The sequence below is a fragment of the Tachysurus fulvidraco genome, chromosome 5, assembly GCF_022655615.1.
Source record: "Tachysurus fulvidraco isolate hzauxx_2018 chromosome 5, HZAU_PFXX_2.0, whole genome shotgun sequence".
Lineage (NCBI taxonomy): Eukaryota > Metazoa > Chordata > Actinopteri > Siluriformes > Bagridae > Tachysurus > Tachysurus fulvidraco.
Genome location: NC_062522.1, coordinates 33,829,437 through 33,856,936, shown reverse-complemented (window position 1 = coordinate 33,856,936; position 27,500 = coordinate 33,829,437). Strand labels below are relative to the sequence as shown.

At 39.4% G+C, this 27,500-nt stretch overlaps 2 protein-coding genes across 5 annotated transcripts in view; both read left to right on the top strand.

The window, feature by feature from the left end:
* zgc:174863 (uncharacterized protein LOC100136852 homolog) overlaps window positions 1–8,770 on the top strand; it is a 9,624-nt gene extending 854 nt beyond the window's left edge. Inside the window, exons 1-9 of one of the 4 annotated variants that reach the window (XM_047814286.1) lie at window positions 708–778; window positions 1,045–1,121; window positions 1,210–1,356; window positions 3,510–3,824; window positions 3,957–4,262; window positions 4,508–4,636; window positions 6,376–6,408; window positions 6,703–6,744; window positions 7,154–8,770. In XM_047814286.1, the coding sequence (XP_047670242.1) occupies window positions 1,287–1,356; window positions 3,510–3,824; window positions 3,957–4,262; window positions 4,508–4,636; window positions 6,376–6,408; window positions 6,703–6,744; window positions 7,154–7,230 (972 nt within the window). In that variant the 5' untranslated portion in view covers window positions 708–778; window positions 1,045–1,121; window positions 1,210–1,286 and the 3' untranslated portion in view covers window positions 7,231–8,770. Of the gene's footprint in view, window positions 1–640; window positions 779–1,044; window positions 1,122–1,209; window positions 1,357–3,509; window positions 3,825–3,956; window positions 4,263–4,507; window positions 4,637–6,375; window positions 6,409–6,702; window positions 6,745–7,153 lie in introns of those variants that run through there. The other 3 variants (XM_047814287.1, XM_047814285.1, XM_047814288.1) reach the window with 3 other exon arrangements.
* On the top strand, window positions 6,988–23,950 carry LOC113658689 (muscle, skeletal receptor tyrosine-protein kinase-like). Its single transcript, XM_047814289.1, has 9 exons — window positions 6,988–7,006; window positions 14,658–14,727; window positions 16,707–16,821; window positions 17,673–17,987; window positions 18,120–18,425; window positions 18,872–19,000; window positions 20,668–20,700; window positions 20,995–21,036; window positions 22,027–23,950. Exons 3-9 carry the CDS (start codon window positions 16,752–16,754, stop codon window positions 22,089–22,091), a joined length of 960 nt encoding a protein of 319 aa, XP_047670245.1. The 5' UTR covers window positions 6,988–7,006; window positions 14,658–14,727; window positions 16,707–16,751; the 3' UTR covers window positions 22,092–23,950.
* The last annotated feature ends 3,550 nt before the right edge of the window (window positions 23,951–27,500 follow it).

The window sequence follows — 27,500 nt, the reverse complement described above, 5'->3', positions numbered from 1 at the left end:
CTGATTATGGATGTAATTTTCCATGAATCTGCTATAATAGTGATTAAAATCTGCCTTATCTAGTTAACGTTAGCTTGTTGCTCACTGCACTGTAACTAACACCCAAAGCCGTTTCCCATGCAGTGTTGTATTTAGGACGACTTGGCATCATGGTAACTTAACATTAACGGCCACAATTAGCATATTGTTTAGCTGTACATTTACTAATGAGCACTGTGCTACGTCCGAACTGACCTCACTGTATTTACTGTATAATCTATTTCTTTTTAAGTGTCTTAATTAATTTTAAATAAAATTTTAAACTTTTTTAATTCCTTGTTTTTATTGTTGTGATTATTTTTATGATGTTTTACTTTCTTTGAATAAAAACTTTGAAAATACCCATAATGCTACAATATGCTCCATGCTACAATAATAATATTTATAAGTACAATCAGACTATTATTTGTGTCCCCCCTTCAAAAATTGCTCATGAGAAATTGTTTTATATTTATTGCCCCCCCCCCCACTATTAAATGAAATTTACGCCCGTGTGTGTGTGTGTGTGTGTGTGTGTGTGTGTGTGTGTGTGTGTGTGTGTGTGTGTGTGTGTGTGTTAGAATTAGAATTAGAACGCGGTCTCTAACCTCATTACAAATGGATAATAAGCCGAACTTATTTACAGTACAGGCGAAAGCGTAGGGCAGCTGGGGTCCTCTTAGCATTTGCGTGCTGCTAGGCTTGTAGCTGTGTGAGACCGGAAGTCCCTGGAAATAAGTTACATCCCGAAAGTTTCCCTGTATGAGTTTTATTTTATAATGTGATAGTCTGTAACTTTGTAGAATATTATAAAGTAAAAGTTTTTTATTATTTTATTTTATTAAATTATTTATTTAATTGTAAACCTTCTCCTTTGTAATGATGTGTATGTTTAGGAGTTAAATACAGAACTAAACCCACTGTACAGTCCAGTCTGTGTGATTAATGATCTAAAGACCTTTACTGTGTAATATGGCAGTGTTCCTGTGACACATTATAACTGCTTTTATTGGCCTGTTTATGAAGCCTTCTGGTCGCTCGGACGTCTCTGTTGATGAGAATAGACTTGAGATTGTCTGAGATTTTATTTACAATATGATGATGTGAGTATCAGGTCGTCTATCTGATGTAGTCTCTGGTATCTGATGTAGTCTCTGGTATCTGATGTAGTCTCTGGTATCTGATCCACAGAGTTAACAGTCATGGTGGAGTGAGGGAGTCCGTCTCATCACCCCGATGTTAGTCCTCCTCTCTACAGAGACAGAGACATGGCTTCTGCATCTCTCCTTTTCTTTGTGCTGATGATGTCGTCACTTCGTGTTGGAAAGTCAGTCGACAGTAAGTGGAATTTTATTCTGATTTAAAAGTGTTGAATAGAGAAAAGAACTAAAGATGCTTAAACGTCACAAATAATACAGAAGGTCCTGACTATTGCCCCTTTACCCCCGAGGCAGTTTGAGTGCAGGTTCGGAGCCTAATTTAGAACCAGTTCTTTCTGTTTCTACCACCAAAGCACCGGCTCTGAACCAGGAAAAGTGGCTCTTAAGTAGCACCAAAACGTTGCTGGTCATGACTTAAGAACCGCTTGTGGGCGGGGCTGTGGGCGGGGCTAGCGATTTGATAACGTCAAGACGTGCACAAGAATCCACAAACAGGTGACTCCACCCACCGTCTACTCCAGCCAATCGGACAACGGTCTCGTGGCGCTGACCAATCGTGGCACGGTCTACCTCAAACCAATCACGTTCTGATTTACTCGCTCTATCACAGTGTAATATGTGCTGCAAAATACGATAAAAAAAAAACAAATAAAAAACATTTGTCGCAGATTCGAGCCCAATCTGGTAACCCTGTATGGACTGTAGCAGCACTAAGGGTTAGTTCAGTTCTGCTTTCTATGGAAACGAGTTCAGCATCATCAATGGGTCCAGGGGTGGTGTGAAGAGCGAGTAAATCAGAACGTGATTGGCTGGAGTAGGCGGTGGGCGGAGTCACCTATTTGTGGATTCTTGTGCACGTCTTGACGTTAGAAATGTTTCAAATCCACAAATGTACAGAACGCGATTCACTAATGAGCAGGAAGACATTCGCAAATAAATACAATTTATAAATATGTTTTATTTGCAAATCCCATTTTATTTATTTGTGAATTTCATTTCTTTTTGTGAAATTTGTAAAAATATTTGTGAAACTCTTTATATTTATTTGTGGATCATAGTGTATTTATTCAGAATAATGAAACAATTCTGACCCCATATAAGTATGCTAATGTTTAATACACTTTTACTTTACCGCGATATGATACATTATCAGCACACATGATAGCAGGTAGCTACATGCTAAGGCTAACTTTTTTCTGTGTTAACGATAAAATAGCGTTAAGTACTTTCGCCATCACAACCTCCGTTTATACAGATTGCACGTAGCCGAACGTACACGTTGGATTCGCCGCGTTTGGGTGTTAATGTAGGTTCACAAAGCCATGAGTATTAACATTAAAGTAACATCCGCCATTGTTGTTGTTGTATTTGTGTTTGTCGCTGCTGCGCTAATGTTGCTGTGTAACGTGACACGTATACAGTGACATCACACTCGGCGCTGTGATGCTCTCTAGCCGGTTCTTAGAACCAGCAGCCGGTTCTTTCCGGTGGAAAAGAGGCATAATAATGGCTCCCGGGTGCAAAGCTCTATTCAGACTGTATTAGTTTTACATCAAAAACCAGTGAAATCATTAGGGATTAATGCTGAGGGATCAGTGCTGACACATTAGTGCTTAGGGATTAGTGCTGACACATTAGTGCTTAGGGATTAGTGCTGACACATTAGGGATTAGTGCTGTCTGCTCAGTGCTGAGGGATCAGTGCTGAGGGATCAGTGCTGACACATTAGTGCTTAGGGATTAGTGCTGACACATTAGGGATCAGTGCTGAGGGATCAGTGCTGAGGGATCAGTGCTGAGGGATCAGTGCTGACACATTAGTGCTTAGGGATTAGTGCTGACACATTAGGGATTAGGGATTAGTGCTGAGGGATTAGTGCTTAGGGATTAGTGCTATCTGCTTAGTGCTGAGGGATTAGTGCTGGGGATCAGTGCTGGGGGATCAGTGCTGAGGGATTAGTGCTGAGGAATCAGTCAGAGAAACATCTAAGAGCACATAGAAGATCCCTGGAGGAGCTACAGAGCTCCACAGCTCAGATGGGAGAAGGTGTTCACAAGCTAGATGCTCCACAGAGCTGGAAAAGTGAGGAGAAGAAATTAATGAAACAAAATAGTAAGAAAACCTGCAGAGGATCACGATAAAGACTCAGCAAACGACTGGAAATGTTTTCTGCTGTCAGATGAAAATGTATCAGTGTTTCAGACACTCATTAAAGTTCACCACACTGGTGGTAGCATCACATAGTGAGGTCTGTGTTACGTCTCACGTGAATGTCCTCCTCTGTGGTGACGCTGATTTCTGGTGTGTTTATGTTTGTTTTTTCTCCTACAGGTCTGTTCACACTGAAATGTCAGCCAGCAGTTGGAGTCATTGGTCAGACCACCATCATCTCCTGCAGTTTAGAGGCCCGTACAGAAAACAAGCCTAGTATTAACACTGTGGTTATAACCAAGTTTGGACAGAAAAATCCCTCTTTCACATTTAACAAATTTGATAACATTGTGACTGGAGACACTCGATTTAGTTTTAACAATGCTCCATCATTAGAGCTTCATAACACCATGATCTCAGATGAAGGTGAATACAGTTATTTCATCAGAACCAGTCAGGGGCCTGCGTCCATCAGGTTCACACTCAATGTCACAGGTAAGAGCCAAATGTCCAGGTGTGCACATGATCTCACTACTGCAGAGACAAAACTACACCTTTATTTCTCTCCCTTTTTGAGATTGTTTGTATTACTTACCTCGTGACCCCGTGACCTTTGTTTTCTTTAAGCCAAGTACTTCCCCCCGGTTATAACCACCGGGCAGAAGGAGATAATAGACAATGGACCTGCTGATCTGTACTGTACAGCTAACGGTGGTTACCCAGCAGGAACCATCCACTGGTTTGATCTCAGGAACACAAACTGGACAAAAAACACAAACCTGAGTATAACACAGGGAGACGACGGTCTGTTCACTCTGACCAGCAAACTGACCTTCAGTAAGATCGACTCTCTCTGGGGACAATACAGGTGTGTCGTCCTCAACAGCAGGTATCAAGAAGAAGGGACGAGCACTTCAGACCTGAAGATAAAGGGTAATTATTGTTATTACTAATGATGTAATGTTCTAATGTTCTGATCAGCAGAAATGATCAATGAGCAGAAGTTTAATATTCAAGTAATTCTGTTCATACTGACTGAATCCTCTCTCTCTCTCTCTCTCTCTCTCTCTCTCTCTCTCTCTCTGTCTGTGTCTCTCTCTCTGTCTCTCTCTCTGTCTGTGTGTGTCTCTCTCTCCCCCTCTGTGTCGCCCCCCCCCCCCCCAAAAAAAAAAAAAAAGATGCCCCAGTGAACCCCCCCCAAGCACCTGACAGCTTGGTGAAGAACATCGTTGCTGCTGCAGTAGTGATCGGGTCTCTCATCGTCGGCCTCCTGATCGTTCTCTTATTAAAGCGAAGACGTTTTCAGCGTAAGTACTAAAGTTCTTTAAAAAAGTCAAATTAAATATAAAGATAAGAACAGCAACCGGAAGAGGATTAAATGATGATGATGAATAATATATATATATAGTGTATAAGGGCAATTAAACATAAACAGTCTAAAGTGATGAGTTTATCCATCGTTCCCATGCAGTATGTAGTGATAATGTAGTGATAATGTAGTGATAATGTAGTGACTATGTAGTGACTGTGTAGTGACTGTGTAGTGACTGTGTAGTGATTGTGTAGTGATAATGTAGTGATAATGTAGTGACTATGTAGTGATTATGTAGTGACTATGTAGTGACTATGTAGTGACTATGTAGTGATAATGTAGTGATAATGTAGTGATAATGTAGTGACTATGTAGTGACTGTGTAGTGACTGTGTAGTGACTGTGTAGTGACTGTGTAGTGACTGTGTAGTGATAATGTAGTGATAATGTAGTGATAATGTAGTGATAATGTAGTGATAATGTAGTGATAATGTGAAGAAAGAGTTAAAGACTTTATAAAGACGTAAAATTAGGGAAGTAAAAAAGGGGAAAATGTTAAAAAGCCAAAGCAGCAGTTCTGTTTATTCTGCAGTTTATTTCAGTGCACATGTGACCACATCATCACTGTTCAAGCTCAAACACACCTAACGTTTAGTCACACACACTCATCATTATTACTTTTAAATCCACTCACAAGCCTGATGAGAACTGGAGCTCAGATCCTGAACTACTGGTCATTTTCTAGATATTTTAGATAAAGCTCTACAATCCAAACAAAGAGAAAATCTGACAGAGATCCAAGAGCAAGAGCAGGAAGTTTAACAAAGGAGTAGCAACTTAAACCAAACATTAAAATGGCACGCAGTCTTAAAGGGATCAGGATATTAGACGTCTCCCTTGGTCTGAAATGCACCGCAGCTTAACGGAACAAAAACCGGGCAGAAAACAACAGGCAGCTGCAGACGCTTTCGTTTCTTATTCAGGTTTCCAAATGGCAAAAAAAAACCCAAATTGTTATCTACATCAAAGCACAAAAATCAGGAGACGGCATGTGTGTGTGTGTGTGTGTGTGTGTGTGTGTGTGTGTGTGTGCCAGTGATAATATCAGGATGTTTTTAGGTACAGTGCATAGTGATGAGAAATCCCCTTCACTGTGATAAGGTCATGTTTATTCATGGAGCAGTCTGATGACTTTATCTACTGAACAACATCATGGATGAGGTTTGGGGTCTACAGACAGAATACCAGCTGCAGTTAGATTCATGCAGAATTGTTGTGTTGCTCTCGCCGGAGTGTGGAGCTGGAACTCGGTTCATCCAATCAGCTTTCAGAAACAGAGAATAGAGAAGAATCCAAGCACTGAAGCGTACAGTAAACAAATGTACAAACAAAGCCTGATGTCTGTACGATACGGTACGGTGACAAACACCTGATCGATCGAATCAAACAAAGGAAACCGTCACCAGTCGTCCTTCTAAACCGCCCTGAACTCCTCGGTGCAGAAACCAGCGGTGACGTAACATCGTTACTGTGAAGGTTCGCCTAACGTTTTATACACCAGAACCACTGCATGTGTCCAGACTTCACCCCGAGACGTGTGTAATAATCACTTCAAGTCCAGACTTCACCCTGAGACGTGTGTAAACTGCCCCTGTACTCTGACCCCAACCTCCTCAGTTGGGGTATGTGAAGAAAAGACTCCCACTGTGCTGTAATGTTTTGTTTTTTTCTCAGAGCTAAGAAGAGCATCAGCGGTCCCCATTCTGAGTAGGTTCAGTGTTCAGTCTTGGTGTGTTAGTGGTGTAGTTGTGTAAATTCTCTAACTTTACCTCAGGACATGGACACTGACGTGTCCTGTGTCCTCTGATTGGCTCTCAGTTACTCAACACTGTGTTTGGGACGTTTTGTAGCTTCAGAGTAAAATTTCAACATTTCACCAAAACACTTTTCTTTACTTATCAGCTTTGTTCTTGGGGACTTTTTCACATTCATGTATTAATCTAAACCTGGAGGTTTATAAGCTCTCACACTGACAGTGTGATGTCATTTCCTGTTTTTTAGATGACCATCAGACAGAAGATGATGACTATGAAGAGAAAGATGGTAATTTTTTTGTTCCTAATAATAGGAAGACACACACACACACACACACACACACACACACACACACACACACACACACACAAACACTATATCTCTCTTTCTTAGTAAAACACACCCTTACTCACACACACATACACGCACACACACACACCCCCTTACTCACACACACACATACACGCACACAGACACACACACACTATATTTCTCTTTCTTAGTAAAACACACACATACACGCACACACACACACACACACACTCACACACACTATACTTTCTGTAATATGTGATGTGCATTATTATTATTATTATTATTATTATTATTATTATTATTATTATTATTGTGTGAAGATGAGGAGAGAATCAGAGTGAGATGTTATTTATAAAGGTTTATCTTGTGGTTTGTTTCACAGCTCTGAACGATTCAGCTTCAGTTTATACAAAAGCAGCTGACGCTGACCTGAGCTGTCCTCAGTCATTTCCACACTGAACTTTCTGCACACAATGGATTCCTTCTCCATTATTAACTCCACAAATGTGTTTGCAGCAGAGAAAGTGTACTGAGGAGCTCAGTGTACTTCTCATGTGTGTCCAGGTTCTACAGACCCAGACATAGAGATCCCACAGAACCCAAAGGAACCGTAAATCAGAAAACTACAAATTAATGAGAGCTGTAACGTGAATAAAGCGCTTCAGGTATGGACAGGACGGGTGCTACAGTGAGCTGCTGGAACGTTCAGACATGATGAAGCCTTCACAAGCCGCTTCATACAGCAGCTACGTGCAGTCTCTCTGACTGAAACCCATTCTGTGAATGAAAAGTCTTTCACTTCGAGGCCTACACAGGAACCTTCACTATAAAATATATCACTTTATTTAGGAGGTAGTATGAGATGTCATGGTCAGTTCAATCTCAGTAGCTTCTCTAGTGGATCTTAGGAGCTTCTCTTGTGGATCTCAGGAGCTTCTCTAGACTCAGCTTCAACTAAACCTCTTTAACTGCATGTGCAAATCATTAACACTTCAGTAAGACAGTGCGGTCTGTGCTGAAACAGGAACTTTAGGAATATTAAAGCGAAATGTCTTTAGCACTAAAATAATCTGTTATTATCCTGTAATTTCTGGTGAAATTCCTTTTCAGTAATCACTGTTTATTAGTCAAGAGTCAAGAAGCTTTTATTGCCATTACACCATATATAGCTGTTACAGTACACAATGACATGAGACAACATTCCTCCAGGATCAGTGTGTTACATAACACACACACAGAGCTATAAGGACTTAGTAAGTTAGTCCTAGATACATAAAGTGTATCTGTGTAACCTGGTGTACACAGTGCAGGACAGGACAGGCAGGACAGACGAGACAGTGCAGGACAAAAAATTACTAGACAATACAAAAGCTACAAAAAGACACTGCACAAAAGAAAATAAACAGTAACAGCGGTGACCAGTGTAAATACTGTATGTTCAACAGTATCACGTGCAGTAAAACTATAATGAACACAGTTTCATAGCAGCAGGTCCCTGAGATGGTGTAAAGAATTGTGCAAAACAGCAAACGATGAAATGATATATAGTATGTGCAAAGATGTGTGTGTATGGTGTGTATGTTGTGTGGTGTGTATGTTGTGTTACTGTGGCCTTGAGACAGAAAATCATCTTTGTAGATAAATACATAGGACTGTTCATATCCACTATGTCCTTACGCATGTGTGACTTTATACTTTACTCTTAAGTGAGTTTGCACTTTTTATTACTGAGTCCCGTCTGTAGCAGAAGATTAAACCTCTTTAACCACATTCACCCTCCATCTGATCAGGGGCTTGGTTTGTGTTCATCAACTCTGTTATTTACAGGTTTCTCTTTTGTACTTATTGTGTTTAATGGATGTTGGTTTTGTATGGTTTGTTGTTTGAGAATGAAAAATAAAATGTTCCGAATTGAGATGAAGTGTGTAATATAGTGTCACATGACACGTGTGTGTACTTAAACAAGACAAAAAACAATATTAAATACACATGAATCAGATGGTAGTGTTGTGTCTCTCTGGTTTAATGAGCAGATTAAACTTACTACATTATACTGTACTACATTATACTATAATGTACTATACTATAATATACTATATACTGTACTACACTATACTATATTCCATTCCACTATTAAATGTTAATTATATTGCAGCAGGTGTGTGAATTGTGAATGTTGAGTGTGAGTATGTGTGTATGTGCGTGCGTGTGTGTGTGTGTGTGTGCGCGAGCGTGCAGATGAGAGAGACTCCATATTGGGTGAACTGATCTTATAAAACTGATTCTGATGCTGAGCTGCTGATGCCGATCCTGTCATCACAATAAAAAACAAACTGTGTCTCATCATATCTGATTTATTTGTCTCTGGAAAGTTTCATGGATGAAAATCAGATCAGCTCACTCTCTCTCTCTCTCTCTCTCTCTCTCTCTCTCTCTCTCTCTCTCTCTCTCTCTCTGTGTTTCTCTGTCTGTCTCTCACTCACTCACTTACTCACACAAACACACACACAGTCTCTCTCATGCTCTCATGTGATGGGATTTTTCAGTGGGAATTTTGCTGGCAGCCATAACTCCATGGACATTCCAAGAGAGAGACTGAAAGAGCCAGATAGAGGGTTACACCAGGTCAGGGTATATTCTGCCAAACGGTTTATTGCGTTTCGCATGGGTAACTCACAAAGCATGTCCCTTCTGTTTACCCAGCGCGATGACCATAGAAGGGAATTAAAAGGCTCCAGATGTAAGAATCGGGGCAACAGTTACAAAATTCCAAAGTTAAAGTTCATGCAAACAGATATTAATAGACAGGTTTCAGTCAAATATGTATGGTTTATTTAGCAAAATTCAGTGTTACAAACATGCATCCTCTTCTATGGTTAATATTCTCATCAAAGTGAGCATCATGAATTCAGGAGTCAATAATAATAAACGATAAGTTACTGCACCTGCCAGAGGAAATTACATTTATTTTTGTGCCCTTTAATTTATTCATTTATTTTATTATTTTTCCATCTTTGTGTTAGATAAATCCATTTGTGTGAAAATGGTGTCACAAAAACAAGTAAATTGATGCTGAATAATAATTAATTACGTTTCGTATAGAGGGGGACACCTCTCCCCTCCCACTCCCCAAAAAAATTCCCGTCCCATGTAAATCCCGCAAAAAAAACCTGGGGAAAATCCCATCCCGTCCCAATCCCAGGACAATGACGTCCATTTCCTCCCACTTTCCTGTTTTTTTTTTCTTTTTCTTTTTTCGACTCCATTTTTAATTTTCGCGGCTTCTACAGAGTGCATGGGGAAGACGCCTAGTCTTATATTATTGTGTGGAGGACGGGTGTGTGGAGCACGGGTGTGTGGAGCACGGGTGTGTGGAGCACGGGTGTGTGGAGCACGGGTGTGTGGAGCACGGGTGTGTGGAGCACGGGTGTGTGGAGGACGGGTGTGTGGAGGACGGGTGTGTGGAGCACGGGTGTGTGGAGGACGGGTGTGTGGAGCACGTCATTCATTTAACCAGCCATACCAAAGCAAACAGATTATATTTTAATTTATATCAAAGGTATATTTGTGTATTCCCGGTCCCGCCCACTCCCGCTGACATTTTTCCTTCCCCGTTCCAGTCACGTGACTAATAGTGATTTTCTTTCCCATCCTAGTTTCGTGTTAGTATTTCTCACAACTGCTCTGATAGTCTACTAAACCGCATATGATTGGTCAAACGTAATAACCGCGCAATTTGAATTTTTACGCACTTTTAACTGCTCAGTCGTAACCATGAGCTTATTAGCATATGAAAACATTATAACAAACATGTATGAAGATGGACACAAGGATATGTAAATATCAGATCATTGATCAGAGCTTTGTATGCAAAGGGGGAATTCCGTTTGACCTGTGATAGGGCCAGTAACGTTACGCCTCATAGAGGTCATTTCACGTAAATACTTTGATAAAGCATTTCACTGAAATAATATGTTTGTTTATTATTACCATCCAACCCATGTACTGGATTATTTATCAAATAATGTTATTGACAGACACATTTCCTCCCCCGGTCCAAAGACATGCATGGTAGGTTGATTGGCATCTCTGGAAAATTGTCCACAGTGTGTGAGTGTGTGAGTGAATGAGAGTGTGTGTGTGCCCTGTGATGGGTTGGCACTCCGTCCAGGGTGTATCCTGCCTCGATGCCCGATGACGCCTGAGATAGGCACAGGCTCCCCGTGACCCGAGAAGTTCAGATAAGCGGTAGAAGATGAGTGAGAGTTTGCAAATGTATTTTTTTCCCATTTACAGAAGTTTTAATATGTCCTTTTAAAGGCTATGTTATTTTACATTTACTGTATAAAAGGTTTGGCCTACCAATGAAATGAGCAGAAATTTTGCACCACTGTACATAATGTATAGGCCTACCTACAATTTGTAGTACTGCATATTTCTGTATTTAGTAAAAAAAAAAAATAACCTTGTGGTAAAAGGGATGTTGTACACAAGGTTGTCCTGTAGGGATTGGTGTTCGGGGTTTCAGTCTGTTGTCGCCAGCAAGTGTGGACATGCAGGAGTTCCGCTCGATATATATAAATAAAGGTTCATGTTAATTTATCTCCATGTGTATACAGTACATATATCTGCACCTAAGGATATTACAAGCCTAATTACTAAAAACAATGCCGACTGGTTAAGTTTGTATACTTCAGCCCTGATAGAGTGCAAAGTGTCCTTTGCAAAGTTCGTTACGAAATTGCACCTTGCGACCTTTTTGTGTTAAGTTATTTTTAACTCACGGGATGGGTAGCATAATAAGAAATAACGTGCATTTTAATAAAACACGGGTGGGTCGGAGGCGGATATGAGAGATGTGATAATTCCTTTTTTTTTTTTTAAATAAATGAACGTTCATTTAAAACAGCATTCATTAAAAAGGATTAAATGATATCGAAGCTGCCGATTCGGTTGACGTTTATGATTCGAGCATCTCTAATGTACAGTAAAAAAAAAGATTAAGCTGTAGATGATTTTAATTGCAGTCTGAATGTCCACATTTACATTTACATTTACAGCATGTGACAGACCCCTTATCCAGAGCGACGTACATAAGTGCTTAAATCTCTAACACTGAATACATTAATGCTGCTCATTAGGTTACAGACTTAAGACACCATGAGTTTAAAACATTTGTTCAAAGTTACAATGAAAAAGTGTCAAAGGTTTTTTTTTTTTTTTTTAAATGCCAAATATAAGGAAAGAAGTGCTGAAGTGTTTCCTGAATAAGTAGGTCTTCAACCGCCGCTTGAAAATAGCCAGTGTCTCAGCTGTCCGGACCTCTAGGGGAAGTTCATTCCACCACCTTGGTGCCAGAACGGAGAAGAGTCTTGTAGTAAACTTGCTACGGAAGCCAATGGAGGGATTGCAGCAGCGGGGTGGAATGCAAGAACTTTGGCAGGTTGAACACAAGCCGTGCAGCTGCATTCTGGATCATTTACAGAGGACGGATTGCGTTCATATGTAGAGCTGCCAGCAATGCATTGCAGTAATCCAGTCTAGAAATGACAAGAGACTGAACAAGTACCTGAGCAGTCTGTGTGGGGAAAATGGCCGAATCCTTCTAATGTTGTAGAGAAGAAACCGACATGAGCGAGTCACATTAGGGACATGAGAGGAAAAGGACAGATGAGTGTCCATGGTTACACCAAGGGTGTGAGCTGTGGCTGAAGGGGAGATCAGATCGTTGTGCAAGGATATAGTAAGGTCATGACCTGGGGATGAATCACCTGATGATCAGCAGTTCAGTTTTCCTAGGATTGAGCTTTAACTGATGAGCAGTCATCCATGATGAAATTTCTGCCACATCAGTCGTCATCATCACTATTTCAGAATGTGGTAGACATTAGGTGGTTCTAAAACTGTATCAGCATGAGACCCCCTGGCAGTATGCAATGTGCATCCTAGTTTTTGTCCCCTTCCACAGAAAATGAATGACACAATTTCAAACTTACAAACCATACATATGAAATAATACAAAAGAATGCTTTATGCAATGATTTGATACGTTATGTTGGTTGGTAGTCTTTTTCTCTGATGATTACATTCAATAAATTTTATAGACTTAGTTCATAAAATGTCAAAAGTGTGGCTTGCCCTCTGTGCCATCTGGCAACTCCGCAGGAGGCACGATGACCATCCGTTTGGAAACAACTAGGTTAAAATCCATATTAATGGACTTTTATTAAATAAAATAATATATAATTTTATTACAAAATTGAGGTTATGCTTTGGTGGGCTTGTTGCCACTGTCTTATTTGTTGAATTCTTTATACTTAACTGGTTTAGTATGTACTATGTTCCAAATAGTTTGTTTTTTAATTGATTCACAATTGAAGACTGAGAAGCATAGGATAACCTTTCAAGGATAGATCTCGTAATAACTATATAACTTATAAAAACTTTGTTTGTATTGTGTAAGTCTGTTATTGAAGCACTCTTTCTCATCATGGCCAGGTCACTCCTGTGAATTTTAATCTCAGTGAGTTCTACCTATTCTAGCCTATTTTGATTCCTAAATTCATTTTTATAACACTAAATATTCTCCTGGTGGCAAATCCTCTCTGATCCTGGGCTGAGACACACACACACACACACACACACACACACACACACACACACACACACACACACACACACACACACACACACACACACACACACACACACACACACACCTTCTCACTCTCTTCCTGCTACACCACATCATATCCAGAGCTCTGTCTGTCTGTCTGTCTGTCTGTCTGTGTGTGTTCCCCTCTTGTAATGTCAGACTGTTTCACTTCCTGTCTCGTTGTCCTTCCACAGTGTGTGTTTTGGTTCTGCACATGACTTTTGTCTCACTTGCGTTTAATTTGGACAATTTTATTTGTTCAGAACCTTGTAAAGCTGCAGGCTCCTGTCTCGTCTCTCATTCCTGGGTTTATACGGATTTATTAATGTTTGTGCATTTCTACGTATAATAAAATATTGCTATGAAATTAATTGTGTGTGAATATAATTATTTATATAATGATGATTATTTGTGTGTGTGTGCCCTGTGATGGGTTGGCACTCCGTCCAGGGTGTATCCTGCCTCGATGCCCAATGACGCCTGAGATAGGCACAGGCTCCCCGTGACGTTCGGATAAGCGGTAGAAGATGAATGAATGAATGATTATTTGCACTCAACTGAGCAGTCGCTTTTCTTCTGTCATGTGACCGGAATAAACATTTACACATTTGAGAATATACATTTTATTTCCCTGAACATGACACAGATATCAGATACACTGAAGTGTTGGTATGATGGTTAAAGAACATCTGCACTATGTCCTGTACACATGGCCTTATATCTGTCTACAGAAGGTTACAGATACATTCAGATCATTTACAGGTGGAACTTCATGATGATGATGATGATGATGATGATGATGATGATGAAATGCTCAGTGGAGAAAGAGAGGAGGAGGAAGATGAAAGTGATATTTAAATCTACAGAGTGAAAGTGAGACTGAATGATGGTCCTTGAAGAGGGCGAATGTCAGTGAGGATGATGATGATGAAGGGTTCGAGCTGATTGTGATCGTTTCCGGGTTTTTCTGCACTGCGTCATGCTGGAGTCCGTTTTTGTTTCTGCAAACCTTCAAATTACACGCGTTTTAAAATGAATGCTGTTTATATTGGTCGTGTTCTGAGCAGAAATAAACAACACAACACTTTGTGTTACAGATTATTGTTGTGAGTCCGAGCTTCTGGGTTTCATCTGTGTTTCGTCATCAGATCTGTTCTGTCTGATCTACAGTCATTCTGAAAGTGAAAGTGTTCCAGTGATCTACGTGTAGTGTAGAGAAAGGGCGCTCTCTCTCTCACACACTCACTCACACACTCACGCTCACTCACAGCAGGGATCGGATCAACACGAGGGCTCGATCAGTAAGTCTCTCTCTCCGTCTGTCTGTCTGTCTGTCTGTCTGTCTACTGCTCTGTGTGTAAATTCGGCAGGTTTTAGTCACATTAACCGCAAAACCTTTTTTCCTGCTAAACCGCGTTTCTTATTTCATTTGGACTCGTTAAGAGTTTGTTGAGGTTTAAAGTGAAGATCGGAGTTTAATGTCTGTAACACATTAGTAGTCAGTAGTGTATTAGGACACAGGACACACTACACAGGACACACTACACAGGACACAGTATTCAGGACACAGGACACACTACACAGTACACAGGACACACTACACAGGACACAGTACACAGGACAAAGGACACAGTACTCAGGACACAGTACACAGGACACAGGACAAACACTGCTGGCTTTCTTTGTTTCTTTCAAACACGTGACTACGAGGCAAATAAAATGTAAATGCAAGCAGAAATTCGTTATAAGTATATAACCTGTGTTATAGCATGTGTGTGTGTGTGTGTGTGTGTGTGTGTGTGTGTGAGTGTGTGTGTGTGCGTGTGTGTTTGTGAGTGAGTGTGTGTGTGTGTTTGTGAGTGAGTGAGTGTGTGTGTTTCGCAGAGCTGGAAAAACTGGACCTTTGTTTATATACTTGCGATCACAAACCTGTTTTGTTTTTTTTGTTTTTTAACGTATTGAAACCAATTTTGGATTGAAATAAAAAAGAGTAAATGTACACAGTGTTATATAATCAGATATAATCAGATATAACCAGATCTATTCAGTGTAAAACAGAGTTGAGTCCCTTCACTAACTTTGTAGAATATTATAAAGTAAAAGTTTTTTATTATTTTATTTTATTAAATTATTTATTTAATTGTAAACCTTCTCCTTTGTAATAATGTGTATGTTTAGGAGTTAAATACAGAACTAAACCCACTGTACAGTCCAGTCTGTGTGATTAATGATCTAAAGACCTTTACTGTGTAATATGGCAGTGTTCCTGTGACACATTATAACTGCTTTTATTGGCCTGTTTATGAAGCCTTCTGGTCGCTCGGACGTCTCTGTTGATGAGAATAGACTTGAGATTGTCTGAGGTTTTATTTACAATATGATGATGTGAGTATCAGGTCGTCTATCTGATGTAGTCTCTGGTATCTGATCCACAGATTTAACAGTGTTCTGCTCCCATAAAGAAGGCTGAGAGTAATTAGACAGATTTGTGTGGGCCATGTAAAGACTTTTAACCCTTTAATCCCTCCTCAGAAATGAGAGCTGGATAAATATAATACTAATGATGTGGTGTAAGATTTAATCATCTCTCTGTGCTGTCAAGGAGAATGAAGTCTGTTCAGGGAGTAGAACATTCTGGTACAGAGGTCATAGCTCCAGGAAACGCTGTGTTATTTGTGTAATGGGTCCAGATATGAGAGAGAGAGAGAGAAAGTGTGTGTGTTTGTGTGTGTGAGAGAGAGAGAGAGAGAGATAGAGAGAGAGATAGAGAGAGAAAGTGAAAGAGTGACAGAGAGAGTGACACAGAGAGAGAGAGTGAGAGAGAGAGACAAAGAGAGATACAGACAGAGAGAGTGACAGAGAGAGTGACACAGAGAGAGAGAGTAACAGAGAGCAAGAGAGAGACAGAGAGAGAGAGAAAGAGAGAGACAGAGAGTGACACAGAGAGAGAGAGAGAGTGACAGAGAGAGAGACAGACAGACAGAGAGAGAGAGAGAAAGAGAGAGACAGAGAGAGTGACACAGTGAGCGAGAGAGAGAGAGAGAGAGAGACTGAGAGAGTGACAGAGAGAGAGAGAGACAGACAGAAAGACAGAGAGAGTGACAGAGAGAAGGAGTGACAGACAGACAGAGAGAGAGAGAGATTGAGAGAGAGAGACAGAGAAGAAAGACAGAGAGAGAGACATTAGTGTAAAATCAACACACCATCACACAACAGTAGGCGTGTAACAGCGACCCGAGGAATAAAACATTTCCTTCTGCTTCTTTTACTTCCTCTTCAGTCTCATCACCCCGATGTTAGTCCTCTTCTCTACAGAGACAGAGACATGGCTTCTGCATCTCTCCTCTTCTTTGTGCTGATGATGTCGTCACTTCGTGTTGGAAAGTCAGTCGACAGTAAGTGGAATTTTATTCTGATTTAAAAGTGTTGAATAGAGAAAAGAGCTAAAGAGCAAAACCAATGAAATCATTAGTGATTAGTGCTGAGGGATTAGTGATGAGGGATTAGTGCTGAGGGATTAGTGCTGAGGGATTAGTGCTGAGGGATTAGTGCTGAGGGATTAGTGCTGAGGGATTAGTGCTGAGGGGATTAGTGCTGAGGGATTAGTGCTGAGGGATTAGTGCTGAGGGATTAGTGCTGAGGGATTAGTGCTGAGGGGATTAGTGCTGAGGGATTAGTGCTGAGGGATTAGTGCTGAGGGATTAGTGCTGAGGGGATTAGTGCTGAGGGATTAGTGCTGAGGGATTAGTGCTGAGGGGATTAGTGCTGAGGGATTAGTGCTGACGCATTAGTGCTTAGGGATTAGTGCTGTCTGCTTAGTGCTGAGGGATTAGTGCTGGGGATCAGTGCTGAGGGATCAGTGCTGAGGGATCAGTGCTGAGGAATCAGTCAGAGAAACATCTAAGAGCACATAGAAGATCCCTGGAGGAGCTAAAGAGCTCCACAGCTCAGATGGGAGAAGGTGTTCACAAGCTAGATGCTCCACAGAGCTGGAAAAGTGAGGAGAAGAAATTAATGAAACAAAATAGTAAGAAAACCTGCAGAGGATCACGATAAAGACTCAGCAAACGACTGGAAATGTTTTCTGCTGTCAGATGAAAATGTATCAGTGTTTCAGACACTCATTAAAGTTCACCACACTGGTGGTAGCATCACATAGTGAGGTCTGTGTTACGTCTCACGTGAATGTCCTCCTCTGTGGTGACGCTGATTTCTGGTGTGTTTATGTTTGTTTTTTCTCCTACAGGTCTGTTCACACTGAAATGTCAGCCAGCAGTTGGAGTCATGGGTCAGACCACCATCATCTCCTGCAGTTTAGAGGTCCATACAGAAGACAAGCTTAGTATTAACACTGTGGTTATAACCAAGTTTGGACAGAAAAATCCCTGTTTAATATTTAACACATTTGATAACATTGTGACTGGAGACCCTCGATTTCATGCTGAAAATGCTCCATCATTAGAGCTTCATAACACCATGATCTCAGATGAAGGTGAATACAGATATTTAATCAGAACCAGTCTGGGGACTAGGATCAGCCTGTTCACACTCAATGTCACAGGTAAGAGCCAAATGTCCAGGTGTGCACATGATCTCACTACTGCAGAGACAAAACTACACCTTTATTTCTCTCCCTTTTTGAGATTGTTTGTATTACTTACCTCGTGACCCCGTGACCTTTGTTTTCTTTAAGCCAAGTACTTCCCCCCAGTTATAACCACCGGGCAGAAGGAGATAGTGAACGATGGAGCTGCTGATCTGTACTGTACAGCTAACGGTGGTTACCCAGCAGGAACCATCCACTGGTTTGATCTCAGCAACTCAAACTGGACAAAAAGCGCAAACCTGAGTACAAAACAGGGACACGACCGTCTGTTCACTCTGACCAGCAAACTGACCTTCAGTAAGATCGACTCTCTCTGGGGACAATTCAGGTGTGTCGTCCTCAACAGCAGGTATCAAGAAGAAGGGACGAGCACTTCAGACCTGAAGATAAAGGGTAATTATTGTTATTGTTATTACACATGATGTAATGTTCTGATCAGCAGAAATGATCAATGAGCAGAAGTGTAATATTACCGCAGAAGATTAACAAGTAATTCTGTTCATACTGACTGAATCCTCTCTCTCTCTCTGTCTCTCTCTTTCTCTCTCTGTATCTCTCTCTCCCTCTCTCTCCCTATCTCTCTCCCCCTCTCTCTCTCTCCCCCCTTCCCCCCCTCTCTCTTCTCTCTCTCTTTCTCTCTCTCGCTGTCTCTCTCTGTCTCTCTCTCTCTCTCTGTCTCTGTCTCTGTCTCTCTCTGTCTCTCTCTCTGTCTCTCTCTGTCTTTGTCTCTCTCTCTCTCTCTCTCTCTCTCTCTATCTCTATCTCTTTCACTCACTCTCTCTGTCTCTCTCTCTCTCTCTCTCTCTCTCCCTCCCCCTCTCACCGTCCCCAAAAAAAAGATGTCCCCTGGAACCCCCCCCCAGCACCTGACAGCTCGGTGAAGAACATCGTTGCTGCTGCAGTAGTGATCGGGTCTCTCATCGTCGGCCTCCTGATCGTTCTCTTATTAAAGCGAAGACGTTTTCAGCGTAAGTACTAAAGTTCTTTAAAAAAGTCAAATTAAATAAAAAGATAAGAACAGCAACCGGAAGAGGATTAAATGATGATGAATAATATATACAGTGTATAAGGGCAATTAAACATAAACAGTCTAAAGTGATGAGTTTATCCATCGTTCCCATGCAGTATGTAGTGATAATGTAGTGATAATGTAGTGATAATGTAGTGATTATGTAGTGATTATGTAGTGACTATGTAGTGATAATGTAGTGATAATGTAGTGATTGTGTTGATTATGTAGTGATAATGTAGTGATTATGTGTTGATTATGTAGTGATAATGTAGTGATAATGTAGTGATAATGTAGTGACTATGTAGTGATAATGTAGTGATAATGTAGTGATTATGTAGTGATAATGTAGTGATTATGTAGTGACTATGTAGTGATAATGTAGTGATAATGTAGTGACTATGTAGTGATTATGTAGTGACTATGTAGTGATAGTGTAGTGACTATGTAGTGATAATGTAGTGATAATGTAGTGATAATGTGAAGAAAGAGTTAAAGACTTTATAAAGACGTAAAATTAGGGAACTAAAAAAGGGGAAAATGTTAAAAAGCCAAAGCAGCAGTTCTGTTTATTCTGCAGTTTATTTTAGTGCACATGTGACCACATCATCACTGTTCAAGCTCAAACACACCTAACGTTTAGTCACACACACTCATCATTATTACTTTTAAATCCACTCACAAGCCTGATGAGAACTGGAGCTCAGATCCTGAACTACTGGTCATTTTCTAGATATTTTAGATAAAGCTCTACAATCCAAACAAAGAGAAAATCTGACAGAGATCCAAGAGCAAGAGCAGGAAGTTTAACAAAGGAGTAGCAACTTAAACCAAACATTAAAATGGCACGCAGTCTTAAAGGGATCAGGATGTTAGACGTCTCCCATGGTCTGAAATGCACCGCAGCTTAACGGAACAAAAACCGGGCAGAAAACAACAGGCAGCTGCAGACGCTTTCGTTTCTTATTCAGGTTTCCAAATGGCAAAAAAAACAAGTTGTTATCTACATCAAAGCACAAAAATCAGGAGACGGCATGTGTGTGTGTGTGTGTGTGTGTGTGTGTGTGTGTGTGTGTGTGTGTGTGTGTGTGCCAGTGATAATATCAGGATGTTTTTAGGTACAGTGCATAGTGATGAGAAATCCCCTTCACTGTGATAAGGTCATGTTTATTCATGGAGCAGTCTGATGACTTTATCTACTGAACAACATCATGGATGAGGTTTGGGGTCTACAGACAGAATACCAGCTGCAGTTAGATTCATGCAGAATTGTTGTGTTGCTCTCGCCGGAGTGTGGAGCTGGAACTCGGTTCATCCAATCAGCTTTCAGAAACAGAGAATAGAGAAGAATCCAAGCACTGAAGCGTACAGTAAACAAATGTACAAACAAAGCCTGATGTCTGTACGATACGGTACGGTGACAAACACCTGATCGATCAAGCATGAGCAAGGCCCTCAACCCTCCCTGCTCCAGGGGCGCTGTATCATAACTGCCCATGTACTCTGACCCCAACCTCCTCAGCTGAAGAAAAGACTTCCACTGTGCTGTAATGTATATGTGGCGATAATAACGCCCCCCCCCCCCCCTTCTAATAATCACTTCCTTTTGTTTTGTTTTTTTCTCAGAGCTAAGAAGAGCATCAGCGGTCCCCATTCTGAGTAGGTTCAGTGTTCAGCCTTGGTGTGTTAGTGGTGTAGTTGTGTAGATTCTCTAACTTTACCTCAGGACATGGACACTGACGTGTCCTGTGTCCTCTGATTGGCTCTCAGTTACTCAACACTGTGTTTGGGACGTTTTGTAGCTTCAGAGTAAAATTTCAACATTTCACCAAAACACTTTTCTTTACTTATCAGCTTTGTTCTTGGGGACTTTTTCACATTCATGTATTAATCTAAATCTGGAGGTTTATAAGCTCTCACACTGACAGTGTGATGTCATTTCCTGTTTTTTAGATGACCATCAGACAGAAGATGATGACTATGAAGAGAAAGACGGTAATTTTTTTGTTCCTAATAATAAAAAGACACACACACACTCACACACACACACACAGACACACACACACACACACACACACACACACACACTATACCCCTCTCTTTCTTAGTAAAACACACCCTTACTCACACACACATACACGCACACACTCACACACACACACACACTCTTACTCACACACACACATACACGCACACACATGCACACACTCACACACACACACATACACACACACACACACACACACACACACACACACACACACACACACACACATACACGCACACACATGCACACACACACACACACACTCACACACACACACACACACACTCACACACATACACACACACACACACACACTCACACACACACACACATGCACACACACACACTCACTCACACACATACACACACACTCACACACACACTCACACACATACACACGCACACACACACTCACACACACACACTAGAATTTCCTTCCTCGTTCCAGACGACACTCCCAGTGTGGGGTGTAAAATATCCACCATGCAGCTGTTCATGTCCTTCTTACTGAAACACTGCGAGGTCTCACTAACATTTAGGGATTTAGTGCGAATAGAACAAGCAGAAATTATAAATTATAAATAAAACTGATATAAATATATAATTTAATGATGTAATGTGTTAAAATGAACAGTTTCAGCTCTAAAACATGAGCTTGTGTTATCTTAATAATCCATCAGACACATCAGGAAATGTTCGCTAAGTAAAGAAGTACATAAACACACAAGGCTTGGAGTTTTAGTCTTTATTCTACAGTGAGGATTATTTCAGTATTTCACCTTAAAATCTAGTAAATCTGACATATGTGATGTTTATTATTATTATTATTATTATTATTATTATTATTATTATTATTATTATTATTATTGTGTGAGGATCAGGAGAGAATCAGAGTGAGATGTTATTTATAAAGTTTTATCTTGTGGTTTGTTTCACAGCTCTGAACGATTCAGCTTCAGTTAATACGGATGCAGCTGTCGCCGAGCAGAACGTCGCAGTGTAACGTCTGCTTCTGGATCACCGTGTAAACATTTAATCACATGATGGAGACCTGAGCTGAGCTCAGTCTTCAGCACACTTTCACTTTCTACATAATGCATTCTTTCTCCTTTATTAACTCCACAAACGAGTTAGTGTTCATAGTTTCGGGCTTTGGAATTAAGCTCCAGGCCGTGGTGACGGTGGAAAGCCCCTGACCTTTAAAAATAACTGATGGTATGTGTAGCTCAAAGTGAAAGCTAAACTGTAATTGCAACATGTTGCATAATTTCTTTCACTTCTCTTTCATTTAAAAAAAAAACATTATCAGAATGATCTAACAGGAAGGAAGGATCTGAGTGCAGAGAACTCAGCAGTAACAGATCTTTTGCGATACCTCCAACGATGGAGACATTACCCAGGACGCAGGGCTCATTCCACACACCGTGGTGTCTGTAATAATTAACACAATTTGGTGAATAATAAGCGACAGAGTTAAGAGTTAATAAGTGTCTGAGGGTCCACCCTGATCCTGATGTTCTCTACATGGAGGTCTAAAGCGTCTGAAACGCACCTTACCTAACATTTAGAATCAGGACACACCTGAGAACTGAGCTGCTCTTCTACTTTATAAATGTGAATAGAGATTGTGTAGATAATTACAAGGTGACACGCTAAGTGACCACAAACAAGAACTGGTTTCCCTGAAGCTTCACAACACTACAGGTAACTATAAACAGATAAAGTGTACACACTGTAGGAATAAAGCAGATCAGCACTAAAATATCTGACAGAACAAAAGCTTCTGTATGACTTTAATCACATGATGGAGACTTGTTCTGATGTCAGAACACACTGTCTCACTGAACTTTCTGCACACAATGGATTCCTTCTCCATTATTAACTCCACAAATGTGTTTGCAGCAGAGAAAGTGTACTGAGGAGCTCAGTGTACTTCTCATGTGTGTCCAGGTTCTACAGACCCAGACATAGAGATCCCACAGAACCCAAAGGAACCGTAAATCAGAAAACTACAAATTAATGAGAGCTGTAACGTGAATAAAGCGCTTCAGGTATGGACAGGACGGGTGCTACAGTGAGCTGCTGGAACGTTCAGACATGATGAAGCCTTCACAAGCCGCTTCATACAGCAGCTACGTGCAGTCTCTCTGACTGAAACCCATTCTGTGAATGAAAAGTCTTTCACTTCGAGGCCTACACAGGAACCTTCACTATAAAATATATCACTTTATTTAGGAGGTAGTATGAGATGTCATGGTCAGTTCAATCGCAGGAGCTTCTCTAGTGGATCTCAGGAGCTTCTCTAGACTCAGCTTCAACTAAACCTCTTTAACTGCATGTGCAAATCATTAACACTTCAGTAAGACAGTGCGGTCTGTGCTGAAACAGGAACTTTAGGAATAGTAATGCGGAATGTATTTAGCACTAAAATAATCTTTATTTTTTTTATTATCCTGAAATTCCTTTTCAGTAATCACTGTTTATTAATGTTGTCTTGAGACAGAAAATCATCTTTGTGGATAAATACATAGGACTGTTCATATCCACTATGTTCTTACTCGTGTGTAACTTTATACTTTGTACTTTACTCTTAAGTAAGTTTGCACTTTTTATTACTGAGTCCCGTCTGTAGCAGAAGATTAAACCTCTTTAACCACATTCACCCTCCATCTGATCAGGGGCTTGGTTTGTGTTCATCAACTCTGTTATTTACAGGTTTCTCTTTTGTACTTATTGTGTTTAATGGATGTTGGTTTTGTATGGTTTGTTGTTTGAGAATGATTTGAGATGAAGTGTGTAATATGTCACGTGACACGTGTGTAATTAAAGACAAAAAACAATATTAAATACACATGAATCAGATGGTAGTGTTGTGTCTCTCTGGTGTAATGAGCAGATTAAACTTACTACATTATACTGTACAATGCTGCACTATAATGCACTATACTATACTATAATATACTATACTATACTGCACTGTACTGCACTATACTGTACTACACTATACTATACTGCACTGTACTGCACTATACTGTACTACACTATACTATACTGCACTGTACTATACTATAATATACTATACTATACTGCACTATACTATACTATAATATACTATACTATACTGCACTGTACTGCACTATACTGTACTACACTATACTATACTGCACTGTACTATACTATAATATACTGTACTATACTATACTGCACTATACTATACTATAATATACTATACTGCACTGTACTGCACTATACTGTACTACACTATACTATACTGCACTGTACTGCACTATACTATACTGTACTATACTATACTGCACTGTACTATACTATACTGTACTATACTATACTGCACTATACTGTACTACACTATACTGCACTGTACTGCACTATACTATACTATACTACACTGTACTACACTACACTATACTATACTATACTGCACTATACAATACTACACTATACTGCACTATAATATAGTATACTGTACTATACTATACCATAATATACTGTACTACACTATACTACACTATACTATACTACACTGTACTGTGCTACACTATACTACACTATAATGTACTACACTATACAATACTACACTATGCTGCACTATAATATAGTATACTATACTATACTATACTATGCTATACTACACTGTACTACACTATACTGCACTATACTATACTGTACTACACTATACTGCACTATAATATAGTATATTGTACTATACTATACTACACTGTACTACACTATACTGCACTATAATATGGTATACTGTACTATACTATACTATACTACACTATACTATAATATACTGTACTACACTATACTGCACTATACTATACTACACTGCACTACACTGTACTACACTATACTGCACTATACTATACTGCACTATACTGTACTACACTATACTGCACTATAATATAGTATACTGTACTATACTATACTGCACTATAATATAGTATACTATACTATACTACACTATACTGCACTATATTATAATATACTGCACTATACTATAATATACTGTACTATACTACACTATACTGCACTATACTATAATATACTGTACTATACTGCACTATACTATACTATACTACACTATACTGCACTATAATATAGTATACTATACTATACTACACTATACTGCACTATACTATACTATACTGTACTGCACTATACTATACTATACTACACTGTACTGCACTATACTATATTATACTACACTGTACTGCACTATACTATATTATACTGTACTGCACTGCACTATACTATACTATACTATACTACACTGTACTGCACTATACTATACTACACTGTACTGCACTATACTATATTATACTGTACTGCACTGCACTATACTATATTATACTGCACTATACTATAATATACTGTACTATACTGCACTACACTATAATATACTGTACTATACTGCACTATACTATAATATACTGTACTATACCATACTATACTACACTATACTGCACTATACTATACTATACTATACTATACTATACTATACTATACTACACTATACTGCACTACACTATAATATACTGTACTATACTATAATATACTGTACTATACTATAATATACTGTACTATACTGCACTACACTATAATATACTGTACTATACTATAATATACTGTACTATACTGCACTACACTATAATATACTGTACTATACTATAATATACTGTACTATACTATAATATACTGTACTATACTGCACTACACTATAATATACTGTACTATACTATAATATACTGTACTATACTATAATATACTGCACTATACTGCACTACACTATACTACACTGTACTATACTATAATATACTGTACTATACTGCACTACACTATAATATACTGTACTATACTATAATATACTGTACTATACTATAATATACTGTACTATACTATAATATACTGTACTATACTGCACTACACTATAATATACTGTACTATACTATAATATACTGTACTATACTATAATATACTGTACTATACTGCACTACACTATAATATACTGTACTATACTATAATATACTGTACTATACTATAATATACTGCACTATACTGCACTACACTATACTACACTGTACTATACTATAATATACTGTACTATACTGCACTACACTATAATATACTGTACTATACTATAATATACTGCACTATACTGCACTACACTATACTACACTGTACTATACTATAATATACTGTACTATACTGCACTATACTATAATATACTGTACTATACTATAATATACTGTACTATACTGCACTATACTATAATATACTGTACTATACTATAATATACTGTACTATACTGCACTATACTATAATATACTGCACTACACTATAATATACTGTACTATACTATAATATACTGTACTATACTATAATATACTGTACTATACTGCACTATACTATAATATACTGCACTATACTATAATATACTGTACTATACTACACTCTACTGTATTAAATATTTATATGTTGCAGCAGGTGTGTAAATTGTGAATGTAGAGTGTAAGTGCTGCCCCCTACTGCACATCTATAACACATCCAACACGTTTCCTTCTCTCTGTTTCCGAAGACCTTTAGCTTTTACTTCCCATTTAACCCTCCTATTGTCCTCCTATACAGATTAGGAGCTCCGAGTTAACTTGACCTTGTCTGTTTTGACTGCTTATGAAAAATGAAGCAGGGGCGTAGATTACACGGGGGACATGGGGGACGTGGGGACATCATGTCCCCCGCACTTTTTATAAAAGGTAAATTCGTCCCCCTCACTTTTTTAGTGGAGAGTTGTGTTCACCACATGTTGAGGTTTTAATGGAGCAATGCATAGAAATGCAGAGTAACTTAAAATTCAAAGAGACAAGAAAGTTTATGATAGTCTATACATGACGTTCACGGCAATCAGTCACTCACTTGTGACGTCATCATCACGCGCCCCCAGCACTGTAGCACGAGTCGCCCTCGTGGTCCAGCATTCGGTTACGATGAGCTCAAAGTGGCAAAAAACGCTTCAGTCCTATTTTTTATAAAAATGTGGTGTCTGAATTGTGCTGCACAATGTGTAGTAACTCTGCCTGTTGCTCTTGTTGAATAATTAGCAAGTTTTAATTTAAATGGATTATAAGGGACAATAGCTGACAAACGTATATAAACTCTTTTATAACGTCTTTTGTTTTAACAAGTGTGTTATCAAAACCCTTCAAATAGGAATAAAGATAATGTTGAACTGAGATTTTACAGCATGTTTCAGCTGCTTGACGGTGTTTTTTGGCGCAAATTAGAAATTAATTCAATTCAATTCATGTTTAGCGCTTTTTACAATAGACATTGTCTCAAAGCAGCTTTACAGAACATAAACACAGAGCAGAAGGTAAACATAAGGAATGATAAA

Excerpts from the sequence above, each read along its gene's own strand:
- LOC113658689 (XM_047814289.1), top strand. The coding sequence starts at position 16,752 with ATGGCTTCTGCATCTCTCCTCTTCTTTGTGCTGATGATGTCGTCACTT. Across the intron at positions 19,001-20,667 it reads AAAGCGAAGACGTTTTCAGC|AGCTAAGAAGAGCATCAGCG; the intron begins GTAAGTACTAAA and ends TTTTTTTCTCAG. Across the intron at positions 21,037-22,026 it reads TGACTATGAAGAGAAAGACG|CTCTGAACGATTCAGCTTCA; the intron begins GTAATTTTTTTG and ends TTTGTTTCACAG.